Source organism: Myotis myotis, unplaced genomic scaffold (assembly GCF_014108235.1).
Source record: "Myotis myotis isolate mMyoMyo1 unplaced genomic scaffold, mMyoMyo1.p scaffold_m19_p_2, whole genome shotgun sequence".
Taxonomy (NCBI): Eukaryota; Metazoa; Chordata; class Mammalia; order Chiroptera; family Vespertilionidae; genus Myotis; species Myotis myotis.
The window spans coordinates 69,439,557-69,467,388 of NW_023416324.1; the positions used below are offsets into that span (position 1 = coordinate 69,439,557).

Here is a 27,832-nt window from a genome sequence, read left to right on the forward strand (position 1 = left end):
TAATATTTTAAAAATATTTTTTATTCATTTTTTTGAGAGATAGATGAAGAAAGAGGAAAAGGGAGTGAAAGAGAGTCAAAATGAGTCTTGTCTATAGTGACCGATGTCTTGTGTGACCACAATAAATTGGGATATATTAAGACTCCAGACTTGAGACTTTTCTGCCCCTGAATTATCTTCTTTCCTGAAAATTGTGTAGGATACTTATCTTTATGGTTCACTCTATTTTTTTATGAAAGGATTATTCTCGGGTTTTATTTCTGTAACCGCCTTGGGCCAGCCGCCACCTGGGGCAGTAACCCAACCCCTTCGCGCAAGCGCCCAGGAGCCGAAGCCGCGGCGCCCAGGGCTTTGCATTGCGCATGCGCGACTAGGAACGCCTGGAAGCGCCGAGGCGGGAAGTGTTGCGCAGGCGCGTTTGGCAGAGTCGCTAGGACGTGAGCTCTCGGAGACGGCGACCCAGGCATCTGGGGAGCCACAGAAGTCGTATTCCCTTAAACTGTGAGTTTCGAACGGTTTGTTCCACGGCGCGGGGTTGTGAAGGATTAGAAACGAATTTCGGGTCGTGATTTCGGTCCGGCCGCAGCAGCAGCAACCCCCCACCCGCCCTGGGGTCCCGCGGGCCCTCGGCGGGAAGTCGTGCGCCTGCGCGCACCAAGCATCCCGTGCGGTCTCGGGGCCGAGGGAGGAAAGTCCTTCCTGGCTGAGCTCGCGGTCCGTGCCCCCAGGGGGATCCGTTCTTTCCTTTTCCCCTACTCCTGCCGGCGCTCGTGCCCGGGGTGGTATCAGTTCTCCGCCAACTTGCTTGGGACCGTGGCCGAGCTTCCTGGCGCTCCCTTTCAGTAGTGGAGCGACTTCCTCTGTCCTCCTCCTCCTCCTCCTCCTCCTGTCCTCTTGGGTCAAACCGCTGCCCCCGCTGATGCCTCCCCCACCCCTATGCGCCGGGGTCCTGGAGCCGAGCCGGGGCGGTCCTGGCCAGCACCCTCGGGGTGCTTCCCCCCCCACCCCCCTCCACCCGCCAAGGCTCTCCTGACTGGAAACTTCCCTCGGGCCCCCTGCCGGTATTTCGGGAAAGGGAAGCAAACGGGATCCTTAGAAATGGCCCACAGTTTTATTCCTTCGGGGATGTTAACACATGATTCGTTTTTTGCACGTTTGTCCCTTTGCCATTTTTTAGTGCGTAATTTAAACTTGTGTCTTCTCCGGGATTCTAATTTTCACAGCTGCTGGGCTCCCCCTGTGGATATGACCCCGTAGCTGGCGTTTTGCACCCCAGTTGTTTTGTGATGGAGGCGTCTTTGGGGATTCAGGTGGACGAGCCTATGGCTTTCTCTCCCCTGCGGGACCGGTTACAGGTGGACGGCTCTTTAAAAAAATGTGAGCAGAATTTTAAACTACCAGGTATGTGTGTAATTTTAAAGCTGTACAGGCAACCGTTCTGTAATTTCAATTATTTATAAACACACACACACACACACACACACACAACTTCTTGAATCTTAAAGTGAGTTATATGTATAAATGAAAACATTTTTACGAATCAATAAAGTTTCCCAAGATCTAGATTTAGGACTGAATTGCATTTTAGAAGGAGGACTGTAGTCCAACAGTGTCATTTTACAGATGAAGTTGCTTCTCAATATTAGTGATTGTCTAAGAACATGAAGTTTGTTGATACCCAAACTAGAAGTTCTCTTCTCCTAAGCCTGTGTTCTTATGTCTACTCACCATATTACATTAAACTTGTATTTCAAAATTGACAGGGGAGGGATTTTCAGTTAAGTATTAAAAATTAGTATTCAGTGATAAAAATCAGTGAAATGTTTGTAGCAGAAATAAAGCACTATATCTCAGTGTACATCATGAAACGTTATTTGACCCTAAGCCGGACCTTGAAGTGAGGAGATGGGTCTAACGATTCCTGATCTTGTACAAATGCACACCTTCATTCCTGCTCTAGCACAGTGCTTGGGTCATAATAGACATTTAGTAAATATTCGCTAAATAGAGGAGTACCAGTGGACTGTATTTTTTTTCCCTAAGAGGTAGCTAAATCTTCTTTTCCTTCTTTGTCTTAAGCAATTTAGTATTTGTCCAAAAGATACTAGTTTTGACTATTCATCCATGATATATACTTATATACTACAAACTAGGCTTTAACCCCATCCTAGAAAAATGTCATCACATGCTTTTTAAAAATATATATATTTTTATTGATTTCAGAGAGGAAAGGAGAGGGAGTGAGAAATAGAAACATCAGTGAGAGGAAAAAAGAAATATTAAAAAAGAGAAACATCAGTGATGAGAGAGAATCATTGATCGACTGCCACCTGCACACCCCCTACTAGGGATTGAGCCCGAAACCCGGGCATGTGCCCTTGACTGGAATTGAACCTGGTACCCTTCAGTTCACAGGCCAACACTCTATCCACTGACCCAAACCAGATAGGGCCATCACATGCTTTAAAAAACAAAACAAAATAAGAAATTTGAAATAGGGCAATTAAAAATATTTTATTTATTTATTAATTTAGAGAGAGAAACATCGATTTGTTCTTTCACTTATGCATTCATTGGTTGCTTCTTTTATGTGCCCTGACTGGAGATAGAACCTGCAACCTTGGCATATTGAAGGACACTCTAATCAACTGAGCCACCTGCCAGGGCTGACATCACATGCTGTTAATTTCTGACCCAAACTAAACTTCCCTGTCAAAATGAGTACCCTTCCTGATGTCCCTATTTTGGTGATAAAAGCCACTATTATCTCATATATTTATGCTTAAAACTTTAGAGTTGTCTTCAAATTAGGCTTTATATTTGCTTCCCATATTCAGTCACCCAACTTCATTTTGCTTTTTTTGTTGTTAATCCTCACCCAAGGATATTTTTCCATTGATTTTTAGGGAGAGTGGAAGAGAGAGGGAAAGACAGAGAGAAACATCTATGTGAGAGAGACATCGATTGGCTGCCTCCTGCATGTGCCCCGACCAGGGCCTGGCCAGGGAGGAGCCTACAACCGAGGTATGTGCCCTTGACCGGAATCGAACGTGGGACCCTTCAGTCTGCAGTCCAAAGCTCTAGCTGCTGAGCCAAACTGGCTAGGGCATATTTTACTTTCTTTTTTTAAGATTTTTTTTTTATTTATTTCAGAGAGGAAGGGAGAGGGATAGAGAGATAGAAACATCAATGATGAAGGAGAATCATTGATCAGCTGCCTCCTGCATGCCCCACACTGGGGATTGAGCCCACAGTCTGGGCATGTGCCCTGACCAGGAATTGAACTGTGACCACTTGGTTCATAGGTTGATGCTCAACCACCGAGCCACGCTGGCTGGGCTTATCTTTTTTAAGAATGTGTGACATAATATATGGTATACCTAAGGCAGAATGGATGTAAAAAATGTGAGCAGAATTTTAAACTACCAGGTTCTAGCATTATGTTCAGGTGAAAGCTAATCTTCTAATCTTCTGGAAATCTGGGAAATAAAGAGTAGGGCGAATTTTATTCTAAATATTTAAAGTTTTGTGGCTTTTATGTAACAGAACATTGAACATTATAAACAGTGCCTTTGGTAATTTATAGGGCATGTTGAAATGTTTTTCATGTGGTTCTTTTTTTATGACCCTGAATAAAAGCTAAGGTTATATCAAAAATATAACTTCAGTAAGGAAAGGAAAGCTGATGGGTTCCACACATATAACTGTCTCATGACTCAATGTACACCCTATATTCGGAGCTATACGAGATACTGCCTTCAAGGAGCTCATAGTATAATTGAAGAGGCAAAATACAGAGTGCTAAACTACAAGAAAAATAATACAATAATTGCATTACTGTATTATGTGTCCAGTGACACAAGGGAAAGCTGGACCATGAAAAACAGGTAATTGCAACAGAATGAAAAAGACGAGGGACAGCATCCATGAAACTGGATGAAAGTGGCATTGTAAGACTATTTTAGTAGCAGTGTATTAGATGCACTGGAGGATAGAATAAAAGTAAAAGGCAATTTAGGTAAGAAACTTTGTCATCATCCAAGAGCATTCCTGGCAGAGGAAACAGCAAACTGGAAGAGCCTCCGATGGGAGTGTGCCTAGCTTTTAGGAATAGCAAGGAGGTTATTTTGACGAAGTGGGTGGGTGATGCAAGTGAAGTATGAGAGGAGGTAGTTCTCTGGGTTTTATGTAGAGCAAGTATAGGCCAACAAGGGTGAAAGCAGGGAGCACAGTTAAGGAGGCTGTTGTATTAAAACCAACTTGGATATATTATGAGGCAGAAAAAACAAGCTGAGATCTTCATTATAAAATATGGACATTTAAATAACTTTCTTAGCTTGTGGGCTTTTCAGGGTCTTCCTCCAATCCTCAAAGTAAATATGTAATTATATATAACAAGGTCTCTACCTTTACTAGTATTTTCTAGCTTGAGATGAATGTTCTCTTCTGCTGCCTGCTCTCATCCCCTTCAGAATTTGAGGATTATGCATTCACTGTGGTTGTCAGGAAGTTTTACTATTGTTTGAAAATGTCAAATTTGTTCTGTTGTGACAGGAAACCTTAATATAAACATATTTAGAGTTTTGTAATGGTAGGTAAGTCCATAGTGAGTAGTGGTACGGAAGTACATTAAGCTTACATAGTCATTCACATGGCTTGTGCATTATAGTGTTTTCTTATTACATCTGTTTTCTTCCTGGTGATTTCTATCAGTTGACCAGCATCTCTACTACTTATTGCCAGTTCATGCTTATGCAAAGGAAATTCCAAAATGTGGAACTAATGGGAAGCCATGAGTTGCATACTAATTTCAAAGTTGTTAAAATATGTCTTAGAATCAAAGAAATGTACTATCAAATTGAAAGGCACTCATATGGTGCCTTTCCTGTGACACGAATTTGAAGCTGGTTGGAATTGATACTCATCAGGAAAGATTCTAATGGACTGTGGCAAACAAGACTTACAAAGCCTGTTCTTCCCACCTGGGCCTTCGTTTTGGTTTCTAGAGTGAAGTGGTAGCTGATGGTGAGGTAGCTGCTTCTGTCTTTGGTTTCATTCTTTTGTAACTTCTGAACCTTTTTGTTTTGTTTTGTTTTGTTTACAGCTACCTCTGAATTGCCCTAATGATGGTAATAATTCATTCATTGAACAACCATGCCAGGCACTGTACTAAGAGCTGAGTGTGCTGTGGTGAATTATACAGACAGGGAACTTGTATTGGTGGAACTCATATTCTAGTGGGAGGAGGCAGACAGCAAACAAATAATAAACAGGATAGTGTGAATAATGGAGGGGTGTTAATTTAAATAGATATCTGAGGAGACTGACAATTGAGCCAGCCAGATGAAGTTATAAAGGAAGAGGATTTCAAGCAGAAGGAATAAAATAAGAGCAAAAGCCCTAAAGCAGTAATGTTAATAACTAAACATAAGAATTACCACTATCATTTATTTACTATGTGCCAGGCATTGTGTTAAAAGCTTCTCTTACATTATGTATACTATTTTATTTAACCCTCACAGTATCCTAATGGCATGGGTACTGTTATTCTCCTCTTTTTTATAGATGGGGAAACTAAGGCTCAAAGATAAGCTGTGTGCTCAAGGAAGGTCACACCAGCTGGTAAATAGTGGGGCCAGGATTTTAACTTAGACCTCCCATCTCCAAAACTGGTACTCTTAACTACTGCCTCTTGTATTGAACTATGAAGCTTCTCCATTGCACCTATGCAGTAGATGGGAAGGTGAGGGTAATTTAAGTAAGTTTCCTATTTCCTTAAATGGGCTGATATAGTGGAAAGAATACTGAACTAACCCTCTTATTTATTCTCCAGCTCTTATTGTTCTTCCTCCCCCTCAAATTACCCACTTGTCAGCTTCCTCCTTAAAAACTGTATGTCTTTCATTTGCACTCTCTGCCTTTCCCTCCCTGGGCCACATTTAGTTTAATTCTCTCCCCACCCTACTCCTCCCCCTTTAATAATTTATGTCTTTTTCCTTTTCCACATCTTTGCATACGTAGTTCCTTCTTCCTAAAACACCTTCTTCCACTTTTGCTACTTGGTAAGTAATTCAAAATACAGCTTAAGCTTCCTGAAGTATTTATTCCCCCCCCCCCCCCCCCGCTTCTACTTAGTAATATATGCATTCCTCTGTTATTACAATTATCATCTTGTATTGAGATTGAGTTTTTAACATCTGTCTCTTACACTAGATTAAGCTCTTAGAGAACGGACTGCACCAAATTTGTTCATTTTTAAAAATATAGCCATTGCTGAGCATTTGTTAAAACACAGTGTTTGTTAAATGAATGAGTCTAGTCTAGAGACTTATTAGCAATACCTCGTGAAATTGGGCATATGATTTAACTTCCCTGAATAGGATTTCTTAATCTGAAAAGTCAGGGTTATAAATAATTCCTGTTCTGCCAATATCACAAGGCTATTGTGAAAATCTGAAAAGATAATACATGTGAAAGTGCTTTGGAATGTTTTAAACTGTTAGACTTTGTGGATTAATATGATAACTTAAAAAGTAGCTGATGGTTAGCCTAGAATTCAGTGATGGTGAACCTATGACACGTGTGCCAGAGATGACACGCGAACTCATTTTTTTGGTTGATTTTTCTTTGTTAAATGGCATTTAAATATATAAATATCAAAAATATAAATCTTTGTTTTACTATGGTTGCAAATATCAAAAAATTTCTATATGTGACACGGCACCAGAGTTAAGTTAGGGTTTTTCAAAATGCTAACACGCCGAGCTCAAAAGGTTCGCCATCACTGGTAGATCCTGGAATAAAATCTGATGACTCAAGTATGTAGTTCTCTTTTGTATCCAGTAGTTTATCTCATTTTGTATTATAGCTTCTCTTATTTTAATCATGTATATTTTTGTAAAGAACTTGTATTTATTTAAAAGTAACAATTTATCTGCTGTTAAGGATAGAGGATACCGTTGTTAATGGGATAATTTTTAAAAAATATTTTTTAACATTCCCCAGAGCCTTAGTAGACTTTCTCTCTAAGGCAATACTGTGAATATATAATACACAAAACTTTCCCAAGTCTGTAAGATTTTATATCTTTGGGGGAAGGAAGTAGTTTCCAAGGAGATTGCATTATATCCTTGTCATGCCATCTAGTGATCATAGAAAAAATTGTTATTTTTTAAATTTAGCTTCTTCATTGTGTTGTACTGTAGGCAGAGACAATGTATCTGTTAGTATGTAGTAATTCCAGAATAGTAGAAATTCTATGTGTGTGATATTGGGGCTTATCAATTTTGTCTTGTGTTCAAGAGATGTATGTGAGCTACCATAGCTTGATGGAATTGTATGTGATTTACAACAACTGGATGGGATTATAATTATTCTTATGATTTTTAAGGCTTATTATACCTATATACTTGTAACTTAATTCATGTTTTAGAATTTTGAGTTTTTTAACTTAAGAAAGTGTATGCCCAGTTGGTGTGACTCAGTGATAGTGTTGACCCGTGAACTAGGAGGTCACAGCTCGATTCCTGCTCAGGGCACATGCCCAGGTTGTGGGCTCAATCCCCAGTAGGGGATGTGCAGGAGGCAGCTGGTGGATGATTCTCATCATTGATATTTCTCTCTCTCTCCCTCTCCCGTCCTTTCTCTGAAAATAATAAAGACATTTTAAAAAACAAAAAAGTGTAAAATATACTCTCATTAATCTTAACTATAAATTGTTTTTTTCTTGATAGGTGTTAAAAAAGATATTGAGAAGCTTTATGAAGCTGTACCACAGCTCCGTAATGTGTTTAAGATAAAGGACAAAATTGGAGAAGGTAATTTGGGGATATACTTATTTTTTTAAATTTTTTTACCCTCTTCTGTTTTCCTTGTTTAATCTTGATGTTCATTATTATTTCTTATTGAAAAACACTCCTTTAAAAAATATTAAGACCATGTTTATATTACTATGTTATTAGTAGTAATATAAAGGTAACAGCTTTTTTTTCCCTTGAAAGAATGACAGAATAAATATTTACAGTAAAATGAACAGCCCTATTTTAAACTTTATAAAACTTTTATGCTATTAAAAATATTGCTGTATTAGTAATATATTATTAGTGATAATTACTAAAAATGAAAAATTTAATATTCAAATGGAGATATTTGATACAAAAAGCCAAATCTTTATCCTCTTTCTCAATTGCAGTTAGGTAGAATTGTACATTGAAACATACATGAAACATAAGATGGCAGATAAGATGAAAATAATAATATGAAAACATAAGATGGAAATAATGTGATACAATATTTATAGGATGGTCAGTATTAACATAAATATTGAAAGACTGACAGTTGCCCTGGCCAATGTGGCTCAGTTGGTTGGAGCATCATCCCATGCACTGAAGGGCTCAGTTCCTGGTCAGGGCATATACCCAGGTTGCGGGTTTGATCCCTATTCGGGACATGTACAGGAGGCAACAGATCGATGTCTCTCTCTCTTGCTCTCTCCCTCTCCCTTCCTCTCTCTAGAATCAATGAAAACCATATCCTCAGGTGAGGATTAAATAAAAAATTTTAAAAAAGGAAAAACTGACAATCATTTTGATTTAATGAAGGGTGAATTTGGCAGACAGATTGAGGAATGAGAGGATAAAAAGATAATGGAGTTTTTTAGTGATTATGTAGAGAAATCCCTAAACATTAAAAATCTTCCATGTATTTATTTCCTTGCTTGCTTTTCACAAGGAAAAATGTCAGAAGAGAAAATTCTGGGTCATTGGGGGCAGAGGAATTAGAAGATGAGATGAGATTATTTGGGATGTAAGATCTTTACATGTTTTTCCTTGTCTTTTTTGAAAACTGGCTTAGTGTGCAAAAACTTTGTTCTGGAAAACAACAGTGTCCTCACAGATAGATAGCTGTTTCTACTAAATAAGTTTGAGAGATATAGTGTCTATAGTTCCCTTTTGATTGTTCATGATGAATACATTACCAGCTCTGGAAAACATTTTAGTAAAAAAATCTATCAATTTGTTTTAACTCAGTATTTCTCAAGATTAATTGGCCACCAATTTTTTTTCTCTCTTTAGTTTAATGCTAAATTTAAAAGCCCAGGTGTGTTTTTTTTCCCTAAGATGATTATAATTTCTACTTCTAACAGACCAGTATCCAAATCTTAAGAAAGTAGTTTAAAATGACAGTATTACAGAAAAATACTTATTAGAATGGATTATGGCATTATGCTAACCCAGTCAAACAGATTTACTATAGCAGGGGTCCTCAAACTTTTTAAACAGGGGGCCAGTTCACTGTCCCTCAGACCGTTGGAGGGCCAGACTATAGTTTAAAAAAAAACTATGAACAAATTCCTATGCACACTGCACATATCTTATTTTGAAGTTAAAAAAACAAAACGGGAACAAATACAATATTTGTATTTGCATGTGGCCCGCGGGCCGTAGTTTGAGGACCCGACTATAGTGTCCCCTAAAAGTTAATATAGTATTCCCTAAAAAACTGAGGACCGTTAAGAATTTATTAAAAATTGAAAATAAGTTGTGTTCACAGATGTGTCTGGTCTTTGTGTTCATTGTTATTAAAATATTAATGGGCCCTAACCGGTTTGGCTCAGCAGATAGAGCGTCAGCCTGCGGACTCAAGGGTCCCAGGTTCGATTCCAGTCAAGGGCATGTACCTTGGTTGTGGGCACATACTCAGTAGGGACTGTTTCCGGTCCTCTATAGCAGCTGATCGATGGTTCTCTTTCATCGATGTTTCTAACTCTCTATCCCTCTCCCTTCCTCTCTGTAAAAAATCAATAAAATATAAAAAAATATTAATGAGTATGATAATTCTAAGTAGTTTTATGATGTATTTTAGCATTGCTTTATTAACATTTTTAAAAACCAAAATTGAAAAACCTAATAAATTGTTTTACAGGCACTTTCAGCACTGTTTATTTGGCCACAGCACAGTTACAAGTAGGACCTGAAGAGAAAATTGCTCTAAAACACTTAATTCCAACAAGTCATCCTATAAGAATTGCAGCTGAACTTCAGTGCCTAACGGTGGCTGGGTAGGCAGTTTAAAGACATTTTAATTGAACTGGCTGTATAAATTTTTAAGATTTCTAAGTAGCTGTGTAATGGGGATAGTGAGATTGTCCATTAATTACTAGTAAACATATTCTTCAGTCAGGTGTTTGCAATTTGCTAGTACTTTTCCTCTAACCTTGGAATGGTTAGTTACATTTATACTAATTTTTGCAGTGGATTTCCCTGAGGTAAGCTTCACTTCCAGTTCTTTTACCACATTTTTTCTCACCTTCTTGCCAAATCATAAAGCTTGGCATCCAGGATCTAGTTATTTTTTGAAATGTGGGGAACTTATATTTCACATCTCCCCTGCTATAGACAGCCTCATCTCATATTTTATTTTGAGCAACAGAATCACCTGGCATGTCTCTCTCATTGATCTCTCTCTCTATGCTAGGTTATTCATACCAACATATGGACATGATATAGTATCACTTATCCCCCTTGTACTGCCATCTCACTTCTAGCTGCTCCATCATTTCTTTGCTCCCCTTCATAGTCAGACTTCCCCAGAATTAATCTGCATGTGCTATTTTCACTTCCAACCCCCGTTCACTACACATAAAGTGTGGCTGCTCTTCTCTATGCTAAACTGAAACTCCTTTAGATGAGTCACCCATGGCTTCATTTTGCCAATTCCTGTTTCTGTTCACATGAATTCTAGGCAGTGTTTAACATAATTGATTTGAACCTATATTCTGACTTCTATACTGCTACATATTTCTTTTTTTCTTCCTGCTTTATTTGGCCTTTCGGTTTCAATGTCCATTGCCAGCTCTTCCTCTTCTACCTGACCCCTATGTGGTGGAGTTCCTCGGTGCTTGATCCTGGGCTTTCTCTAGAATCTGCCTCCTCTCTAGGATCATGTTATTTCCACATGATTTTAAATACATTGTAATGATTCCCTTAAGTATATATCTAGCCTCAGACCTCTTAACTGCAGATTGGTATATATCCACCTGCCTATTTGTAATTTTCTTTTTTTATTACATTTTATTGGGGTGACATTGGTCAACATGAACATAGAGGTTTCATGTGTGGATTTCTAAGTTACAACCTCTGTATATATCACCATGTGCCCACCACCCAAAGTCACATCTTCTCTTGTCACCTCATATAAGGACTCCCTTCTCTCCCCTCTTCCCTTTGGCAACCGCCACACTGCTGTTTGTGTTCTTAAGTTTCAGTTTTATACCCCACATATGAGTGAAATATGGTTCTTAGCTTTTTCTGTCTGATTTATTTCACTTAGCATAGTGTTCTCAAGTTCCATCTGTGTTGTTGCAATGACGCTATTTCATCCTTTCTTATGGCTGAGTAGTATTCCATTGTGTATATGTACCACACCTTCTTTTTCCGGTCCTCTATAGCAGGACACTTTGGTTGCAATGAACATAGGGGTGCATATATCTTTGTGAATAAATGATTTCGAGTTTTTTGGGTATATCCCCAGGAGTAGGGTTGCTGGGTCATATGGTAGCTCTATTCTTAACTTTTTGAGGAATCGTCAGACTCCTTTCCATAGTGGTTGTACCTGTCTACATTCCCACCAGTAGTGAGTGAGGGTTCCCTTTTTTCCACAACCTCTCCAACACTTGTTATTGCTTGACTTGTTGATAATGGCCACTCTAACTGGTGTAAGGTAGTGTCTCATTGTCGTTTTAATTTGCATTTCCTTAATTGCTAGTGAGGTTGAAAATCTTTTCATATATCTATTGGCTGTTTGTATGTCTTCTTGGGAGAAGTGTATTTTCAGGTCCTCTGCCCACTAATTGATTGGATTATTTGTTTGTTTGGTGTTGAGTTTTATGAGTTCTTTACATATTTTGGAAATTAAATCTTTGTCGGAGCTACTGTTTGCAAATATCATCTCCTATCTGGTTGGCTGTCTGTTTTGTTGTCCGTTTCTTTTGCTGTACAGAAGCTCTTCAGTTTTATATAGTCCCATTCATTTATTTTCCACTTGGGTACCTAATAAACATCTCAAACGTAATATGCCAAAAACTAAATTTTAATCCATCTTTGCCTACCAAAAAACAAAAATCGTATTGCAACAACTGGTTTTCCTCTACCAATCGCAGTGAATGGTACCACCATCTCTATCCAGTTGCTTAAGCCAGAAACTTAGTACTCATCCGCAGTTTCTCCATTTTTCTTCTGAACCACAGTCATCACCAAGTCTTGGCCATTTTGCCTCCAAAATATATCTAAAAACTCATCCAACATCTTTCTGTTTTCTCAACCACTACTTGGGTCCCCCTTCCCTTTTAATCCCATGGTTGCAAAACAGGCAGAGTAATCTTTAAAATATAAAAATATGTATGTATGTGTTATAAATTGGGTACTGTTACTTTACCACTTAAAATCCTTCAGTGGTTTCCCAGGGTACTTTGAAAAAAAAATCTAGCGTTGTCTCATGCCAATCTTCCCACCTCCCTCACTGTGCTCTGGTTTTTTTAGTTCCTCAAATTTGTCTCAAGAGCTTTCTTACCTCACCAGGGCCACTACCCATAGTGTTTGCTCCTTCAGTAAGACTCCTCACTGTGCTGACTCCTCATCTCAGCAAGAGGGGCACCACTTCAAATTCTTCCCTGAATTAAATTAGATTCTCCTATTTCTTATTGTCACAGCTCCTTTTATCTCTTTAAAAACTCATAATCTGTCACTATTTGTTACCTTGTTTATTATCTGATAATAAACTCCATGAGGGCAGAAGTGGTGTTAACTTTAATTCACCATTGCATCCCTAATGTCTAACATAGTGTCTAGCAAATAACAGTGCCTACTAAATATTTATAGAATAAATGAACAAGCTTATTTCTTTGTTTCATCCTTCTTCTGTTTATTATAGAAGACAAGAGGATGAAATGGCCTCTCCAAGGCATGATGATATACATTCTTTTTGTTTGTTTTTTGCTTTTTTATTGTATGCATTCTTATTCCTTGAATAAAATAATTTCTTTTCTTTCCCTGTACTTCAAAAGTGCATGCTAAAAAAGTACCTGATCTTGGTTCCCTTCTAGCTTCCCACACTGGTTTTTCTTTTCTTTGCCAGATATTTCAGGCAAATTGTCTTTGTGTTCTAATTCCATCTATTTTCCTTCCCTAAAACCTGTTTTACCTCTTCCTCTCCATTTAAATTGCTCTCTGAAAAATTACCAGTTAATTCCTCTTTGCCAAACTAAAAGCCTTCCCTCTGTTCTTATTTATTCTCTTTGACCTCCATGCTGACCACCCCTTATTTCAAAGCTCCTCCCTTGGGTGATATTTCTGTCTGGGCTTTCTGCCCCTTCCTCCTTATTTTGACCTCCAACTTGAGAATTTTCCAAAGTTTACTTTTCTCTTCTCTCTAATAATTTTCACTGCTGCCTGTATCACTTCTCTGCAAGAACTCTTAATGACCTTTCACTTAAGATTTAGTCCTATATCTCAATATCTTTATCAACATAATGAGGTCTTGGTTTTGAAGCTTCTTTTCCTGATTTCTGTTTGTATTTTATTGGCATCTATGCTGTTTTACTCACTTAGATTCAAAGCAATGGAAATCATCTTTACCCTTTTATGAGATGCAGGGTAGCATAGTGGTTAAGAGCATAGATCAGGACAGACTGCCTGGAATCAAATCCTGGCCCCATGACATCCTAGTTTAATAGGGAAGTTCCTTAACCTCTCTGTGCCTCAGTTTCCTTACCTGTAGAAAGGGGGAGGAAATAAAATCACCGTCCTCATAGGGTTGTGGACATTAAGTGAATTTGTTAATAGTTGTGAAGTGCTTAGATCAGAGCTTGGCATATAGTGAATAAATGTTAGCTATTTTGAATTTATTTATTTTTAATTTATTTATTACCATTATCTTATCTGCTACTAATCTTGTTAATTCATTCTTATTCATCTTTTTCTTTTCATTCTGCCATCCAATTAAAACTATAATTATCTCATGTTTGAATTATAGTAATTTTATAACTGGTGCTATTTTTGTTTTTTAAAAAAACTTTATCTTGTACAAGTCAGTTAAATGTGTATATTATCCTATATGATGATAGTTTTAAGTTAGTTTTCTAGCATTATTTATGCATTGCTAAAATTGCATTAAAAAAATAGGCATAAAGTTTCAGTTTATTTGACCTTTCCTCTAAAGTTCAATGTGCATTTTTCCACTAGGGGGCAAGACAATGTCATGGGAGTTAAATGCTGCTTTAGGAAAAATGATCATGTGGTTATTGCTATGCCATATCTGGAGCATGAATCCTTTTTGGTAGGTTTTAATATTTCTTGAATTTTTATTAACTAAATGTTTAATTTAAAAAATGTTATGACCTTATTTATAACTTTATTTTAGGATATCTTGAATTCCCTTTCCTTTCAAGAAGTACGGGAATATATGTTCAATCTGTTCAAAGCTTTGAAACGCATTCATCAGTTTGGTATTGTTCACCGTGATGTTAAGCCCAGCAATTTTTTATATAATAGGCGCCTGAAAAAGTAAGTATGGAAAGTTACCAGAAAAGATTTACACTTGAATGAATTTGTGCTATGGGATCTATCTCCTAGAACTTAGAACATACTACAACAGCCATGCACAGATTTTGCCTGTTTCAGATTTTCATTATGATCAGAGAAGGGAAATATAGTGAAGAAGGTAAATTTGTATTAGTAAAGCAGTGTGCATCATTAGCTGTTCCATTGCTCAGTGGAAATGGCACTCAGCTAAAAAACTTAGAAAGGGTCTCGTCCTTTTTGACCTTACACATTTCTTTTTATCTCTGAGCTTCATTTTTCTTTTCTAGTAAATGAGGGGATTGGACCACATGATAGCCATTTCCTGTTCCAACACTAATTATTGTGTTTATAATTTTATGCTCATTATACGTATACATAGAGGCATTGAAACTTAAATATTACTCTACATTCAATGGATCATATTAAGTGTGGTAAGGAGAATAGGACTGTAACTTTTATCTTTTAAATTTGTTCAATTAACACATTTCATACCGCTCAGGAGTTTTCTCGTGTTTCGCCCGCCATCTGTTAAGGACTGCTCACGAGTGTTCTCGTTTTTCACGCCCATGGGAAAAGGAGCAAATCTAGATACTTATGTAAATTTTGTTTGGTCCCTCTTCGTAGAGAAAAATGTTTTACGCAGTACCATATGTTAAAAAAGTACTAGGAACTTTAATTGTTTAATTGTTTTTGTAAATAAAAATTATAATTATTGAAAAACAACACCTAAAGTGCATTATGATGATTTAAATAACATGCAGTTTGCCCAAAAACGTGCGGTCCCTGGCGTATGTCTTAGAGATTTCTATGCGGTATGCAATATGTTAAAAATTATTTGCTGCCCTGGCCAGGGTTTCCCAGTGGTTAGAGTGTCAGCCCAAGCACAGAAGAGTTGTGGGTTCAATTCCTAGTCAAGGGCATGTAGCTGGGTTGTAGGTTAGATCCCCGGCCCTGGTCGGGGCACATGCAGGAGGCAACCAATTGATGTCTCTCTCACATGAGTATTTCTCTCTCTCCTCCTCTCTCCTCTTTCTTCTTCTTTTCCTCCCTCCCTCCCTCTCTTCCACTCTCTCAAAGAATCAATGGAAAAAATATCCTTGGGTGAGGATTAACAACAGCAACAAAATTATTTGCTATGATGACATTTCTGGTACAATTAGAGAAGAAAGAATTGTTTTTATACACTTTATTCCTAGTCTTTCTTGCCAGTATAAGCCATTGGAAAAAGAGGATAAAAGATTTTTGTGTGGGGGTGTGTGTGTGATACATCTTTCCTTAGTTTTCAATCCTAGTTAGCTATTAAATCCTTGTCTGTAAAACTTGTGTTTCTTTTTTCAAGAATGTTATACATTCTTAATTTGTCACCAAAAGAATTGCAGTTTCTGTATGACTATAGTTATGATGTTAATAAGCTTTAATTGTTACAGAGAACTAAAAACCTGCTTTTGTTTCGTAGGTATGCCTTGGTAGACTTTGGTTTGGCCCAAGGAACCCATGATACGAAAATAGAACTTCTCAAATTTGTCCAGTCTGAAGCTCAGCAGGAAAGTCGTTCAGAAAATAAAGTCCATGTAATCACCGGAAACAAGATTTCATTAGGTGGCTCCGCAGCACCTAGGGAGCTAGATCAGCAGCCTACCACAAAAACTTCTGTTAAAAGGCCCTACACACATGCGCAGGTTCAGATTAAACAAGGAAAAGATGGAAAGGTTCTACCTCTTTTATTTCTTAAGTACTAACACAGTTTTAGAAATGTATTTCTTCATCCATCAGAGGGAGATATAGTACTAGAATAATAACTTGCAATTTAAAATAATTTTTACAGTTATATATCCAATTGATTAGATTTTTACTAAGATTTGTAATGACTTGTTTTCCCATTTTGAAACTGAAGTTTATGTGGTAGATTTATGGTGTCTGTCATTACAATTACGTTATATAGCAAAAATGGAAAATAATAAATTTTTCCTGCATGTTTTAAAGTTCAGATTAATTAGCCTTTTTACAAGAAAGCATTAGTTACAGGAGGAAAATTCTGAAGTGTCTATCTCCATTTTAGCTGCAATGCCAAATGTAACAACCATGCAGGTGGTTTTTGAATTTTTTTAGTTATGTATATTTGTGGACTATGATAACATTGTATGGGTGTTAAGAGTTCTGTCTAGACTATTTTCTCCTTTCACAGAAGTGTTTTGGTGCCTGAAAATGACTTGGATGCAGCTGTTTTTGTTTCATGTCACTTAACTCTTTCAAAACTATGGCAGAGTACAGCTGGCAGAAAGTGTTACAGATATAATCCTTATTTTCCTTGTTTTTGTTGGTATTGTAGGATGGCTCTGTAGGCCTTTCTGTCCAGCGCTCTGTTTTTGGAGAAAGAAATTTCAATATACACAGCTCCATTTCACATGAGAGCCCTACAGTGAAAGTAAGTAATGTAGCTTATTAGTGCAATCAGTCGTACATTGAAGGAGAATTTAGGGAATGGTTAGATTAGCATTTATTGTCAGGAACTTTTTAAAAGCAGAATTTTGCTTTGGCAGAAGGTATTGCTTGCTTTGAGTATTTAGTCAGCACTTTTATTTTTTCCATTTTTTTCTGAACTTTTCTGGTGGAATTTTTCATTAGCTGACTGTTCTTTCTCTAAAGGAACATTTGGATCGTTAAGACCTTTTCTCTCACTGGCTGGAATGTGAGCTTGCAGCAGCTAACACATTTCTGACACAGTTGATAATGTAAAGATGTTTGTAAAGTTCATAAACTGTCACCAATGTTAAAAGGTTTTAAAGTGACTTAAGCTATCCTGCCACAGCTAGCTAGAGTGAGCAACAAATTAAAACTCTGATTTTAGCCAGTGTAATGGTGCAGTTTACAGTTCTGAAATGGAGTTAGACACTAGAACATACCTTTTATATTTTTGTAACATATCAGAAAAAGTTCAAATAAAGTAGAAGTTAACTATTTACCAAACTAGGACTAATTAGTAAATTTTAATAAGTTTATTCAACAGAAAAATCTAAAAGACCTTACGTGTCTTAATAGACAACTATTTGCTTATAATCCAATAGTACATTCAGCAGTTTTAAAAGTTATGCATTTTGCCATACTAGCATTTGAAGCATCATGTTAAATGTCATGAAAATAGAAAATTTGACTTTCTTTTACAGCCTGTGAAGCAGTCAAAGGCTGTGGATGTATTCTACAGAAAGTTAGCAACAAAAAAGAAGGCTGTTTCTGCCAAAGTTATGAATAGTGGTGTGATGAAGAAAACTACCAGTTCTTGCCCAGTTAGCCTGACCTGTGACTGTTATGCAACAGATAAAGTTTGCAGTATTTGCCTTTCAAGGTAATGTGTTTTGACAGTGTTATAAAATCACCAGCATGCTGCCAGGCAAGATTAGAAATTGCATCGATTCTGTGAGTCAATTGATTTAGTGAGTGAAAGAGAGCAACACAGTTCTGTGAACTGTATGGGCACTGATGCAGAGTGACACCTTGAAGAGCAAATGATAACTATTGTCATATATTGTTCATTTGACATCATGTGCACTTTGGAAAACACACTTGCTCTTATTTGCAAATAATTTTGGTGGGGGAATAGCCTTTCCAGAATCTTAGAATTGCACCTTTTGCTTGGTGATTTAATCTTTTGTGTTCTTTCTTTATTCCTGCCAATGTAGAATAACCAGAATCAAATAATTAATAAATATATTAGTGAATAAGGAAATTTGGAATAAGGAATTCATATTGAATTCTATTTTTCTGTTATGGCTCCTATCATCTACTACCTCTTTTTATATCTGGAAGTTACCCTAAAACCTTTCTGGAATAAGGCCTGGGAACTAGTAGAGATGGTGGAGAAGGATCCATAGAAGTAAATTTAGAATTTTCATCACATTGGATTATCATTTGCTTTATAATGACTTTTATTTATATAGATATCAAGGTGGAATTTATTGTGAACTAAATTGATAATTGTTATTTTTTGGTCTTCAATAATTAAACTCTGACTAGAAAAATCTTATTTTGTCATCATAAGGCGGCAACAGGTTGCCCCTAGGGCAGGTACACCAGGATTCAGAGCGCCAGAGGTCTTGACAAAGTGCCCCAATCAAACTACAGGTAGGTTGCACTAGAAATATAGAACCCAATTAAAAATTTCATCCCGGGTATCTTTTATTTTGTGATCTTATCTATTTCTGACCTTTTTTGAGCTCTTGCTTTTAAATAAATTATGTAAATAGTTCTAGCAGTGTGGTATTCCCATTTAAAAAAAAAAAAATGATTTGAGAGAGAAACATTAATGATGAGAATCATTGATCGGCTACCTCCCGCACTGGGGATTGAGCCCACAACCTGGGCATGTGCCCTGACTGGGAATCAAACTATGACCTCCTGGTTCATAGGTTGATGCTCAACGCTCAACCACTGAGCCACACCAGCTGATACACAGTTTTTTTAATAGATTACATTTTGCTTATTTTTTCACCTGTGATTGTAGGTGGTCTGCCAGGAATTTTGTTAACATCATCTTTGTGGGGAATAAATTGTGCTTAGTAGTCTTTGATAACTTAAGACTTGCAGAATTTTATCTGTTTGCCGAATACCTCAAAATTTTCTGTGATGCACATGTGATTGTGTTTCATTAAAATTATATTTTGTTATTGCAAGAACAATGTAATAGCATTAAAAAGATATTTTGAGAAATAAGAAACTTGTTATGGAGCTGGAACCTGGAAACATCTTTTTGAATAGATGAATCCTGCCATACACTTGGATTATGCATGTTAAATGCATTCATTCATTGTGTGTATTCTGTGCTTACTAATGATACAGAAAAAAAACGAAACTATTTGCTTATACTCCAGTTAGGACACACTCTCAAATAATTACAAAATAACCCAGTAAGTATGGTTATAAAACTTTATACAAGGTATTTTAGGGATACCAAACTATCCTACATGAAGTCCTACATGAAGAAATTTTATGAAGAGAAAACCTCTAAGAGGGTTTATCGTAAATTGGAGTGAGGGTTGACATTGAGGCATGAGCAAAGGAACTCAACAAACAGCATCATCTTGTCATACAGGAAACAAAAATTTAGTGTAGCTAGAATATAAGATGGAAGTTGAGGAGTGATGAGAAATCAGCATGTGAAGAGGGACAAGGTCAGATCACACTTGTTAAATGACTTGGACTGTATCCTTCAGGTGTTAGAAAGTTGTCAAGAGAGAGATGGTATTAAATTTTTTTTAGATAAATTTTCTGGCATGTGTACAGAAAAGATAGATTTTGGAGAGTGGTGGCCTACAAGTGAGAGAGGATGAAAACCTGAATGAGAGCATTAGTAATAGGCATGAAAGGAAAAGTGAAGGATTGGAAAGGCAAAGCTTGGTGGATAAGTGGGGAAGGCCTCTGAGATGTTTATCAGATTCCTAGCTTGGGGGATTGGGATGGGAACCAGTAACCAAGGTGGAGAATGAAGAAGCTGATTTACAAGGAAGGATAAGGTTAGGGGCGTTAATTGGTTTGAGATATTTTTAGGACATTCAGGTAGAAATGGCTAACAGAATAAAAGTACATCCTTAAGCTCGGGGAAGTCTGGTTTGGAAATTCAGTTGAGTGTCATTGTTATATAAATGGTAGTTGAAATCATGAAATGGATGGGCCAATAAGGGAAAGTGTAACGGGGAAGTGGTTGGAGCTCTGGGGAACCTCAGCACTTAGGGCTTGGAGAAAACTGACGGAGTAGGCAGAGGTACAAAGGGAACCAAGAAAGGCAGATGATCCAGTGGCCAAGGGAATAGAGAGCTAATTTGGTGATACTAAGGTCCACAATTTGGAGATGTCCCTAAAAGAAAAAAAAGTTTCTGGACATGAGGCTGAGCTTGTCTTCATTTTAACTGCCAGAATTCTGGAGAATAAAGTTTCTATAATGAAAGTTAGGGTTAGCACCTGGCTGAACAAGAGCTACTACTGTTCGATACTTTTCACTAAAGTGGACCACTTTTACTACTGTGGTATAGTTTTTGAGGAACATCTAGATATTTCCCCCACACAGCTATTTTTGGATTTATTTTGACCTTCTAAAATGTGCATTTACTTAGTATTTTCTAATGGTGAAATTCCTTTTAAATTTACCAAGAATGCTGCTAAAGAAAAAAAATAGCATTGCATTGTGTATTAAAGATATTAGACAAAAGATTCTCAATCTGAAATTACATTAAAAGCATCTGGGGAACATTTAAAAACATTGATGCGTGAGCCCTACTCCAGAACAATTAAATCAGGATATCTGAGGGATTGGGCCTGGGCATCAGAATGTTTAAAGCTCTCAAGATGATTTAAATGTAAGTAAAGGTTGAGAATTACTGGTGTAGATGATAAAATTATTGATGTGGGAATTTTTTTTAAAGTTTGTTTTCTGTTACAGCTATTGACATGTGGTCTGCAGGTGTCATATTTATTTCTTTGCTTAGTGGACGATATCCATTTTATAAAGCAAGTGATGATTTAACTGCTTTGGCTCAAATTATGACAATTCGTGGATCCAGAGAAACTATCCAGGCTGCTAAAACTTTTGGTAAGCAATTTTATATTATAGAACAAAACAAATGCCTTTGATTTTCTTCCACAAATTATGTTATAAATTATTATGAAATTCTCTTTGCATATAAACATTCTGTATTCATAAAGTTCTCTCATGTTAGAAATATTCTCAGATGCTTAAAAATTAATTGCATTGTATAAGAAAAAGTTTCATCACTTCTCTTCTATACATATTATTTAATCTTGTCAAGCACAAAATGCTACACTTCTCCAATATTTAAAGTTTAACTCTATAATGTTAAACATAAGAATAAGGAACAAAATTGAATTCCCTATAGTTGTGGTTTGACTGTATTTCATAAATATTTTTAATAATATTTAAAAATTTTGTTTATTGTGCATTTGGGTCTTCTTTAAATGATTTTAGTCTATACTAACAGGTAATCATTTAATTATAATACGGGATAATGAGGACAACAGAAGGGACGAGAATAGAATGTGTATTAGTTGTCAAGTTTCTTAGGGTTGTTGTAGCAGAGAAGAAAATGAACAGAACACCTTTACTGATGTAGTATTATTGTAAGCATATATTGGACATGGGAAATCATCTCTTTAGCTACACAAAGTTCTTAGTTCTTATAGTTCTAGACTGGGAGATACACTGTACATCATAGGCCACCTGAGAATTATCTCAGCTTTGCTCTGGCCAAACACAAACTCAATGCCTACCTTGTGTTTGCTCTTCATGCACAATTATGTTAGTACTTTCCAAAGTGGGTGGGTGTGATTGAGTCTGTTTATTACCACACAATATGAAACACCCTTTGTGACAGAATTTCAGTCAGACTACTTCAAGAATCACTTAGCTGCTCTAGCTGGTTTGGCTCAGTGGATAGAGGGTCAGCCTGTGGATTGAAGGGTCCCGGGTTCGATTCCAGTCAAGGGCACATGCCCGGGTTGTGGGCTCGATCCCCAGTAGGGGGCATGTAGGAGGCAGCCTATCAATGATTCTCTCTCATCATTGATGTTTCTATCTCTCATTCTCCCTTCCTCTCTGAAATCAATAAAAATATATATTTTTTAAAAAAAGAATCACTTAGCTGCCTTGTGCCCAGCCCAAGGATCAATGGGCCTTTTGTTTTTTGGGGGGTTTTTGTTTTGTTTTGGACATTCAAATTCATTCAGCTTTATTAATGAAAATAATAAGTTCAAACATAGCCTAAATAAAGCATGACAAGCCCACTGTGTGACCATTTGTCAAAACACACATGACAGACATTCAAGAAGTATTCCTGTTCTTCTGATATAATTATCTGAGAGTTGCACTATTTTGGTTTTCAGAATGGAAGCTAATTAGTAAGCATGGATATACAATAATTTTATTCAATCAGTGATGAGTTGTCTATACTATCTCAGATATGTCTCTGAAGACTTATTTCAACCACATCTACTAATATTCGTCACATCTATCAATGGCTACTATGAAAATACACCAGAATTTTAATAAACTGCCATTTTATTTTCATTAAAGAGAAATTTATAAATTGGGTCTTAATCAGGGGTGCAATCAGAATTATCTGAGGAACTTCAAAAAATACATACGCTTGTCTCACCCAACCTTCCTGGAAAGTATGATTCAGATAAATATTCATAGGAAGGGTCCAGGCTTGTTAGTTAAAAACAACAACAAGTGGTTTGGACCAAGACCTACTTCTGTTTAAGAAAATAATTGTCCCTTGCTTAGGCACTAGTGCCATGGTCTGATTCACCAGAAAAACTTAGTGGTGGTTAAAAAGAAAGCCTCATGATAGAGGCTTATCAACATTGTTTTTGTAGCAAAGTCCATCCAATCCACAATGTGTACCTTTCTTGCATCTATCAAAATAAAAAAATATTTTCCTCTTTCCTCTTCTATCTCCCCCTTCCCCCTTTTCCCTCTAGTATCACCATACTGTTGTCTGTGAGTTTTGTTTTGTTTTTAGCCCCTTCACCTTTTTTACCCAGCCCCTCAACTCCCTCCCCTCTGATAGTTGTCAGTCTCTTCTCTGTATCTATGAGTTGGTTTCTATTTTGTTTTTTAGTTTATTTTGGTCATTACATTCCACATATGAGTGAAATCATATGGTACTTGTCTTTCTCTGACTGGCTTATTTCACTTAGCATACTACTATCCAGGTTCATCCATGCTGTTGCAAAGGATAGATTTCCTTTTTTAAGTAGTATTCCATTGTGTGAATGTACCACAGCTTTTTATGTACTCATCTACTGATGGACACTTGGGCTGCTTCCAAATCTTGGCTCTTGTGTAAATAATGCTGCAGTGAAATAGAAATGCGTATATTCTTTTGGATTAGCATTTCAGTTTTCTTTGGATATATACCAGAAGTAGAATTGCTGTTCGATTTTTACTTTTTGAGGTGACTCCATACTGCTTTTCACAGTGGTTGCACCAATATACAGCCACCAACAGTGCATGAGGGTTTCCTTTTCTCCACGTTCTCACCAACACTTATTGTTTGTTGATTTATTGATGATAGCCATTCTGACAAGTGTGAGGTGATATCTCATTGTATCTTTAATTTACATTTCTCTGATGATTGTGATGTTGAGCATCTTTTCATATGTCTGTTGGCCTTCTGTATATCTTATTTTTGCTGGTTAATCCTCACTCAAAGATATTTTTTCTCATTGATTTTTAGAGTAGGAGGGAAGGAGAGAGAAGAGAAACATCGATGTATGAGAGAAACATCGATTGGTTGCCTCCCGCACGTGCCCCCACTGAAGATGGAAACTGTAACCAAGGTATATGCCCTTGACCAGGAATTAAACCCGAGAACCTTTGGTGCTTGGGCTGATCCTCCAACCACTTAGCCACACCAGCCAGGGTTCTCTGTATATCCTCTCTGGAGAAGTGTCTGTTCAGATCCTTTGTCCATTTTTTAATTGGATTGTAAAAGAAAATTTTATCTAAGGAAAATAGGATGACGTAATACATACATACGAGGGAAGAGTGACCATGAATGGAAAGCAAGGTTGATATCTTGAAAATTGTATTCTTACATAAGTATGTTTATTCTCAACTGATTAATAAAACGTTCATCTACTATTGAACAACTTCATGAGAAGTTTTTGAACATGGTGTTTATTAGAGAAAACCAAAACATTTTGTTGAAGAGTTAAATCTCCCCCATCTGTAATCGCAGTTATAATGAGGCCCAACAATGGAAATACAACATCTGACACAAAAACATTCCAGGGCAAGTGTCATATAGCAGGCAAGAGCTTTTAGAGATTTATTATTGTAATGCTTTTACTACTAAAATAGTGTTACATAGATAGCACTTGTCTCAGTTTTGTTAATATGAGTTCTATAGATATGTCAGTCAAATCTTACTGTAACTTGAATACAGTACTCAAAACTTTAGCAACCATGGCTGTGTTATTCTTTATGATTTGAAGAAATGACTTTCCTAAGATTATCAGTGAGAATACTTCTAATTCTCTTGCCTTGTGTGTAACCTGCCCCACTGTCCTCAACCATTAGATCAGGCCCCATGATAAGTTTTCATTTAAGTACCTGTTGAGTTGTGTCAAATAAATTCAAAAGACAAAAAAAAAATTCTTTTGTTGTTGATCTTCACCCGAGGATACTTCTCCATTGATTTTTTAGAAAGAGTGGGAGGGAGGGGGAGACACAGAGAGAGAAACCTCTATGTGAAAGAGTTGGTTGCCTCTTGCACACGCCCGACCATGGCCAGGGATTGAGCTTACAATTAAGGTACATGCCCTTGACTGGAATCGAACCTGGGACACTTCAGTCCGTGGGCCAATGCTCTATCCACTGAGACAAAACAGCTAGAGCAACAAAGTATTTTCTTACTGAATGTATTAGTTTAAATTATTTTATCTGAATAATGAGTCCTCTCTTTGGATATGTATATATAAATAATTTAGGCATATTGTGTAACTTGGGGAGATGCTGTAGCACATAGCGTTATTTCATAACTTCAGAGTAGCCTGTAGATTAAGGAATAAAATTATATGACTATTCTCATCTGGCTATAATTTTCTAGAGAGAATAGGAGTGATAAATAGAATTAAAAGTAAAAAGAGATTGGCATGTTGTATCCTCAACCAACTTAGTTTTTAGTAATTTGTTTTCTTTTTCTTCTCCCTGTCTGCCATGCCAACCCTACTTTTTTCCTGACTAGGTTAGATCAGAATATGTAAAAATAACTTTGTATTATCCAAAGCTAGATTAATTAATTGCTTTAGTAATCCACATTGTTAACAAATACCCCAGAAAGCAATCTATATACTGTGCTACTCATTGTTTAATCACATTTCTATCTAATAAGGAACTAGAAAGCAAAAAGAATAAATTAATTGCCCATTTGTATGCTTAATTTATTTTTGCCTATTCTATATAATAAAAGCATAATATGCAAATCGACTGAACAGCAGAACGACTGGTCACTCTGATGCACACTGACCACCAGGGGGCAGACGCTCAATGCAGGAGCTGCCCCCTGGTGGTCAGTGTGCTCCCAGAAGCTGGGCTCACGGCTGGCAAATGCTGCAGCAGTGGCAGGAGCCTCTCCCGCCTCCGCTGTAGGCGGCAAGGAGCGAGGGGTCCTGGAGTGCGAGAGCCCTGGATTGCAAGAGGGATGTCTGACTGCTGGATTGGGCCTAAGTTGGCAGGCGGACATCCCCCAAGGGGTCCCAGACTGCGAGAGGGTGCAGGCCTCGCTGATAATAATCCTGTTGGGAATTTGTTTTAAAGACATTTATATTTTTAAAAACTGAGATCACCAACAAGATCATTCATTCATTCAGAAACATTTACTGGTACTTTATGTGTGCCAGCTACTATTGTTGAGTCTCTGTTCTCATAGAGTTTAAATTCTAGAGGGGAAGACAAAATAAATATATTCTGCCATACAGTTCAGTAGTATTGAGAAAGGTAAAAGGGGAAGGGGAGTAAAGAGGGCTCAGCTGTTTTAGATAGGTTGTTCAAGGACAGCCTTTGTAAGGAACAGTGACATGAGAGGCTGAATAATGCCTTTTGTCCAGTCCAGCAGGTATTAATTGAGAATCTGGTATGTACCAAACATTGTCTAGAATTTGGGGAATTCAGATAAATAAGATAGTCCCTATTTTCAAAGAGCTTATAATCTAATAAGTGAGACAGACATATTTTATCAGTGACAGCACAAGATAGCAAAGTAATAGTAGAAATCTTCACAGGATTCTATAAGAGTTTAGAATGATCAGCTCTCTGAGAGTGTCAGGCTTCGCAGAGGTAATTCTTGAGCTGAATGGACTATCTGGGCATGTGGGGGAGTGCAGGGCATCCTGGCCAAGACAGGACCACATAGTCAAGTTCATATAGATGCTGCAGCTGATTAACGATTACAGAAGGATACGATGAAGCTGGAGATGTTGGCAGAGTCAAGTGAGTCCTTAGCCTAGTAAGTCACTGCTTTCTACTTACGATCCCCCGCTTTATGATTTGACCTTCAGCTCTGTAGTGCAAAACACAACTTAAAATATGCCAATGACAAGTAAATTACACTCTTTGTCATGCTCAGTGTAAATATATCCACGTAGCAATCGTTGGACCTGCATGTTCCTTGTGAGAGGCTTCTGGTTTACTCAGATAATATAAAATATGTGTCATTTTTCTCTTCCAGGCAAATCAATATTGTGTAGCAAAGAAGTCCCAGCACAAGACTTGAGAAAACTCTGTGAGAAGCTCAGAGGCTCAGAGGCTAACATTCCCAAATTAACAAGTGATATACAAGGGCCTGCTTCTCATGACCCAGCTTTTTCAGAGAAGACTGACCGTAAAGCTGCTCACCTCATACAAACACCTCAAGCACAGCACTCGGGGAACTTGTTGTGTAAAGGGAACAGAGGTGGCTGTTGGGGGTGTTTGGATGCGCACACTACCGATCTAGAAGGCTGGGACTCGGTACCTGATGAAGCTTACGACCTGCTTGATAGACTTCTGGATCTAAACCCAGCTTCAAGGATAACAGCAGAAGAAGCTTTGTTGCATCCTTTTTTTAAAGATCTGAGTTTATGATTAGTTAGTTCTTCACTTACTATTCGCTGTTGTGGATTGTGAGGTGGGGTAAAGAGATCTTTGTAGAGCCGTAAGTTCTTGATTAGAGACCAGGGCAGGATGAATAATTTATTTAAAAATTTTAGTATTTCCTCTATTGGAAATTCTAAAATAAGGATTAAGATTCTTTAAGGTGCCTGGGGTACTTTTTTGGACAAACAGCATGATCTTTGAGTTGGATCTACCCCCAGGAGAATCAGTTTTTTAATTTCTGTAATTGTCATTGACTTATGCTGAAGGAGCATAGTACTTGGCAGTTCAAGGTGCAAGTCTGAAAATTGGTGGGTGTGATAGGGATTAAATGGGCTTCTTCATACTGTGAGCTATGTGTCCTTTTGGAAAACTCAACCTGGTACTGGTGCTCTCTCCATTCTGTAGGTTAAGACAATTTCCTCCTTGAGGCATATATTATGCCTTTTATGAACACTAAAAGAAATAATGAGAAAATGTTTAAGGGAGATATCACTTAAAATTGAATTTATCTGTTAAAGTATTCTGTGGAAGCATTTATTGTATGAATTGCCTTTTAAAAAAAAAAGTTTTCTCCCTTGATTTTTATGCCTTCTCTATGCCCACCTTA

The 27,832-nt window shown here is 37.3% G+C and overlaps 1 protein-coding gene across 5 annotated transcripts; it reads left to right on the top strand.

Moving 5' to 3' along the window:
- The first annotated feature begins 368 nt into the window (after positions 1 to 368).
- On the top strand, positions 369 to 27,796 carry CDC7 (cell division cycle 7). Of its 5 annotated transcripts, none has more exons than XM_036351363.1 (12): positions 369 to 501; positions 1,224 to 1,401; positions 7,734 to 7,817; positions 9,925 to 10,060; positions 14,241 to 14,334; positions 14,419 to 14,561; positions 16,036 to 16,288; positions 16,909 to 17,004; positions 17,744 to 17,922; positions 18,616 to 18,698; positions 21,010 to 21,159; positions 26,819 to 27,796. In XM_036351363.1, the coding sequence occupies exons 2-12, from the start codon at positions 1,287 to 1,289 to the stop codon at positions 27,211 to 27,213; spliced, it is 1,728 nt and encodes a 575-aa protein (XP_036207256.1). In that variant the 5' UTR covers positions 369 to 501; positions 1,224 to 1,286; the 3' UTR covers positions 27,214 to 27,796. The 5 variants fall into 5 exon arrangements, with proteins under 5 accessions (XP_036207256.1, XP_036207257.1, XP_036207260.1 ...); XM_036351364.1 differs by having other exon boundaries at positions 1,224 to 1,377; XM_036351367.1 differs by lacking the exon at positions 21,010 to 21,159.
- Positions 27,797 to 27,832: the final 36 nt, after the last annotated feature.

Excerpts from the sequence above, each read along its gene's own strand:
- CDC7 (XM_036351363.1), top strand. The coding sequence starts at position 1,287 with ATGGAGGCGTCTTTGGGGATTCAGGTGGACGAGCCTATGGCTTTCTCT. Across the intron at positions 1,402-7,733 it reads GCAGAATTTTAAACTACCAG|GTGTTAAAAAAGATATTGAG; the intron begins GTATGTGTGTAA and ends TTTTCTTGATAG. Across the intron at positions 14,562-16,035 it reads TATAATAGGCGCCTGAAAAA|GTATGCCTTGGTAGACTTTG; the intron begins GTAAGTATGGAA and ends TTTGTTTCGTAG.